At 48.0% G+C, this 5,159-nt stretch overlaps 1 protein-coding gene across 1 annotated transcript; it reads left to right on the top strand.

Annotated features, from left to right (window-relative positions):
• Nucleotides 1-4,020: 4,020 nt before the first annotated feature.
• Nucleotides 4,021-4,642, top strand: LOC147985529 (putative E3 ubiquitin-protein ligase SINA-like 6). The gene is made up of 2 exons (XM_087541622.1): nt 4,021-4,107; nt 4,238-4,642. Exons 1-2 carry the CDS (start codon nt 4,021-4,023, stop codon nt 4,640-4,642), a joined length of 492 nt encoding a protein of 163 aa, XP_087397748.1.
• Nucleotides 4,643-5,159: the final 517 nt, after the last annotated feature.

Raw genomic sequence — 5,159 nt, 5'->3', positions numbered from 1 at the left:
CTGGCCTTCGAAGCTCGCCCCGCTCCCCCTTCACCGATCATTTTTCTCCCTCTATCGTGCGTGGCTGCGGCGCATCTACTAGGGAGGTTGCGAGAGGGGTGAGTTTGTTCGTTCCTTCTCCGTCTCACAGCCATATCATTGATCTTGCTCGCTCTAGTGCTAATTCTGATTTGGAAAAGTAGATCCTGATTAAACTTGGTATAGATTTGTGGTGCACGCATGGAATTGTTTGATGCTGCTTGAGGAGGTAATCAATCTTTCTAGAGGCCCAAAGATTCAGTACACCTTTCTAGGTATTTCAGATTCAGGCTTGCATTATTTCTAGAGGCCCAAAGATTTGGTTCGCGGTCGACGGCAAGCGGCCCTACTACCCATGCCGGTGTCGACCTCAACTCGGAAGCGACGTCGTCGTAGGGGTTCCCGGGGCTTGGGCTCTACGGAGCCTTCCTCCAGAGCGACGATGACGAGCTCCTCCCTGGGTGCGTGAGGAGCTCCGGGCTCCCTCCCTATCGTGAATGACTTCCATGCTGAGTTAGCTCATGCTTTGTTTCATGGAGTGTATTTTTTTGTGAAGCTTGATTAACGACTTGTATGTTTAAGTGGGATATCTCATTTGTATGGACAAAGTAAAATTTATCATGTTTTGCATGCATGATTTGTAAATATGTTTCGTTTATGTCAACTGTGAGCGGGAGGAGGACACACAAGAGCCGGCCACACCAAATCTTGAAGGAATTAGGGTCCAAAGTAGTCAACTAATTGACAAAGAGCATCTATTGTCAATCTAACCCTGCCATCCAGACACCTCTTTAGTTTAGAGTTAGTTCAGGGTTAGAATCTAAATCTAACCTCTAAGTGAGTTAGAGTTCTCCTCGTCTCGGTTCATCGCTATCATACTTTCCCCATTCCTGTGTTTTAAGCATCCTGCGAATGAACGAGGCCCTTAGACTGGTTTTGGTCCAGTCGTTCTTTATAAATGTGTTATGTCCAAAATCTAATGAACATGCTCCGGTTTCTGTGAAAATAATCCGGTTTCATGTAGTAATTCATTTATTTTTTTATTATTCTGCGGGGGGTTTGCATGTAATTCATGAGGTCTGAAATGCAAAGTACCCCGACATATCCTCCGAGTCGTGCATGCACTATGACCCAGATACTCTATGTCCCACATGTCGGCGAAAGGGAGCATGTGGAAATAGCCTAGGAGTACATATAGGAGGATAAATGCATGAAAAAAATATGTACTGTGAAGCATAGTTGCGGTTCGAGAAGGAGACCTAAAGTGATGACAGGTATAGGTCGCACACACCCAACTAGTGGTACTAGGCATACGACTACTTTTTCCCTAAAAAAAGAGGTACGAGTGCTCAGTACTCCTATTCTATCAATATGAGTCCCATCTGACAACAGCGTCTGTGCTACAACAAGCTCTTCTCCCTCGTTTCTATCTTCTAATTCTAAACTCAGCCGACGCCCGATGGGTGGGGTGGGGATTTGCCGATGGTCGGTTTGCTCAACTGCGGCCCCACCTCACAGTGAAAATGTAACGACTGGAATAAAAATGCCATATACTCCCTCCGTTTCTAAATGCAAGCCTTTTTAGATATTTCAAATGGAATACAACATATGGATGTATGTAGACATATTTTAGAGTGTAGATTCACTCATTTTGCTCCGTATGTAGTCACTTGCTGGAATCTCTAGAAAGACTTATATTTGGGAACGGAGGGAGTACTATACTAATAAAACATTAAGGCCACAAGGCGATGCAGTGCTAGTTACAGGAGGCAATAAGAAGAGATGCATCCATCGACGATGTCCACCTCCTTGACTCAGGGCGCTGGCCCATCGAATGGCGGCTAAGTAGCAGCGGCTTTCGTGGCCAGGTCGACGTGCTTCTGAACAATGGCGTCCAAAGATTCCAGCCGCTGGAAGAAGGCCAACGTCTTTCTGTCCTCGCTGGCCTTGTAGTGTCCTATGTAGACGATTTCCTCGTAGACATGGATGTGCAGGTCGACGGTTTCTTGCATGGTGAGACGGTGCGCGGCGAGCGCGGCCTCGAGGTGCACATTCTTCGTCAAGACCTCCAGCACCTGCAGGGCCACCAGGGCTTGAAAGAGTTCATCACAATGGAGGCCGATGAGGGTGGCAGGCAATGAGTAGCCTGGGCGCGTGGGCTGGAGCAGTACGACAAGGCCGTCGTCTCGCGTCCATCACCTACATAGGTGCTTATGGCTTCTGGTCACTTGGTCTTGGATTGGAGTGAGAAGTGTTGCGTAGAGACTAGGAGTAGATGGATTGGAGTGGTGGGGCGCCTTTATATGAGAGTCCAAACTCGGTTGCATTCACATCATGTTGGCTCTATGCTGCTTCTCCAATTAATTCCCTCTGCATGCTAATTGAGGTTGCATCATTAACCGTTCAACGTCTCGGGAACCGCTACCCTCTCCCTCCTTGGCATTCAAGTCGAATCAATGTAAATGCATGTCAGGAGACGTTCCCGTTGACGACGAGGTGCCTATGGTGGCTTCATAAATTTCAAGATGATATGCCGGCTCAGTCTTTTGAAGGTGCTCATAGGGGTAGGGTGTGCGTGTGTGCGTGTGTGCGTTCATAGGGGTGAGTGTATGCGAGTGTATATGAGCGCTTGCGTCTATACTGTGTTAAAAAACGTAAATGTGTGTCAAAAAGAGACTAGTCAGTACTAGTATACTCAATATTGTGCACCGCGACCAAGGCGGAGAGGAAAACGAGAGAACTACATATTTATTTATGGTGTAGATTCACTCATTTTGCTCCATATGTACTCCTTCTCGGTGTAGTCTAGTCACTTGTTGAAATCGCTAGAAAGGAAAATACTCCTTTCCGGCTTACAAGGCTCACATAGCAATTTTGTCTCATGCAAGAGCCTGGCTATATGCATCCTCCAAGGTTCGCCACTGCCACGCTGGGGTTGCGCTTGGCTCTTCGCCTCTTCGGGAAGACGAACAATGATGTTACTACTACTACTTCTACAGTATCAAATCCACTGCTGCATGTCTGTCCACCGCGTGCGGGAGGGATAGCTTGTCGCCTGTCCTCGTCTGTGAGCCACCATGCGCATGGGCGAGGGAGAAGGCGCGTAGTAGTAAAATCAAGCTTCTCCTTGTTGTATGAGTTGATGCAACGCATCATAGCACTAGCCCCACATGGTTGCCTCTAAACTTGGCTCAAAGACCAGCAGTGTAAAAATATATTTGCTGCAACCTCTAAAATTTACGCCACCACAATATATTCCCGTCTTGACCAGATGAGCGTGAAAACTACAATCACCAGGATGACAGGTAGGGCCACAAGATTATTTTAATAAAAAAGCTTCGAGACGGCCTCATAGCATGGAGCCGAACCCAACGATTTTAAGCTTAGAGGCACGGCACACACTATCCTAGACTACTCTACACATGAAACTGCCACACGAGCGTCTGGGTTGCGCTTGGATCTTTGCCTCTTCGGGAAGTCGAACAATGATGGAGTACTACTGTAGTGGAGGAGTACTAAAGTATGCTTCTGGGCATCTGACACTGAATGAACTGCTGCATGTCCACCACTTGCGGGAGGGAGAGCGTGTAGCGAAATCTTCTATTAGTCCTGCCAGCCACCACGCTCATTGGCGAGGGAGGGATGCAACTTCATTGACTTAGTACTCCTGCCTTAGCGTGTGTGACATGTGGGCCCAACAGCTGGGTGGCCCACCTTTCATACAGCTAAAGGCAGGTGCAGTTAAGGCACCGGAGCTCAGTCCACGAGGGAGAGGGCGTTGTAGTAACCAAACTTCTCATTGTTGTACGAGTTGACGCGACACATCAAAGCACTGCACTCGATATATTTCAATAATTTGCGTTTACTGATGCATTAATTACAATGCATGCATGCATGTCGTGACTCTCCTTTTGATACTTGCGTGGGTTGATTTAATGCACCTTGAAGTAGTATGAATATGTGATGGTAAAGCTTTGTAATGCCCCGGCCCTAAAGCGAGAGATGGTTGTACACGAGGAGGGCAAGATCATGCAGACGGAACAGGACCCGACGATGGATCTCTCTATGGTCTCGATGGACCTCACCTTGGTCCACTGCCCCTTGTGCCTCCGCCCCTTGAAGCCTCCAGTGTATTAGGTTCAAATACAGCTCGTTCGTTCGGCTGATCGAGGAAGGTGCAGGTTTCTTGATTGATGTGCTGTTCAATTGATTTGTGCAGTGCAAGGGAGGGCATCTGGCCTACGTGGACTGCCGCGTCGAGCGCCCCGAGAACCAGCGGCAGTGCCAGAAGTGCGAGCGCGGTGGTGGCTTCGACGTGCGGAACACGGTGGTGGATGCCATCCTTTCCTCGGTGAGGGTGCAGTGCCTGCATGAAGGTTGTGGGCTCTATATCACTTACCACAAGCTCGCCGATCACCAGAGCATGTGTCCACTCGCGCCGTGCAAATGCCCCGTTCCCGTCTGTGGCTATGAAGGCCCGCCGCCGGCGCTCTCCCACCACATCAACACCGTGCATCCCATGCTCGTGCACAGGATCCAGTACGGCAAGGTGCTCCAGCTGCAAGTTCCATTGACGGAGCCACGACTCTTGCTGTTCGCGGAGGAGGACAGTGCTACCTCTTGAGCATGCGTTGGTTTTCCCTTGAAGAGGAAAGGGTGATGCAGCAAAGCAGCGTAAGTATTTCCCTCAGTTTTTGAGAACCAAGGTATCAATCCAGTAGGAGACCACGCGTGAGTCACCTCATACCTACACAAACAAATAAGAACCTCACGACCAACGCGATAAAGGGTTGTCAATCCCTTCACGGCCACTTGCAAGAGTGAGATTTGATAGAGATGATAATAATAGGATAAATATTTTTGGTATTTTTATGATATAAATTGAAAGTAAAGATTGCAAAATAAAATAGATTGGAAACTTGTATGACGGAAAATAGACCCGGGGCCATAGGTTTCACTAGTGGCTTTTCTCAAGATAGCATAAGTATTACGGTGGGTGAACAAATTACTGTCGAGCAATTGATAGAATTGAGCATAGTTATGAGAATATCTACGTATGATAATGTATATAGGCATCACGTCCGTGACAAGTAGACCGACTCCTGCCTGCATCTACTACTATTACTCCACACATCGATCGC

Source organism: Triticum urartu, chromosome 2A (genome assembly GCF_056163025.1).
Source record: "Triticum urartu cultivar PI428250 chromosome 2A, HENAU_Tu73, whole genome shotgun sequence".
Classification (NCBI taxonomy): Eukaryota; Viridiplantae; Streptophyta; class Magnoliopsida; order Poales; family Poaceae; genus Triticum; species Triticum urartu.
This window is presented reverse-complemented; position numbering and strand designations above follow the sequence as displayed.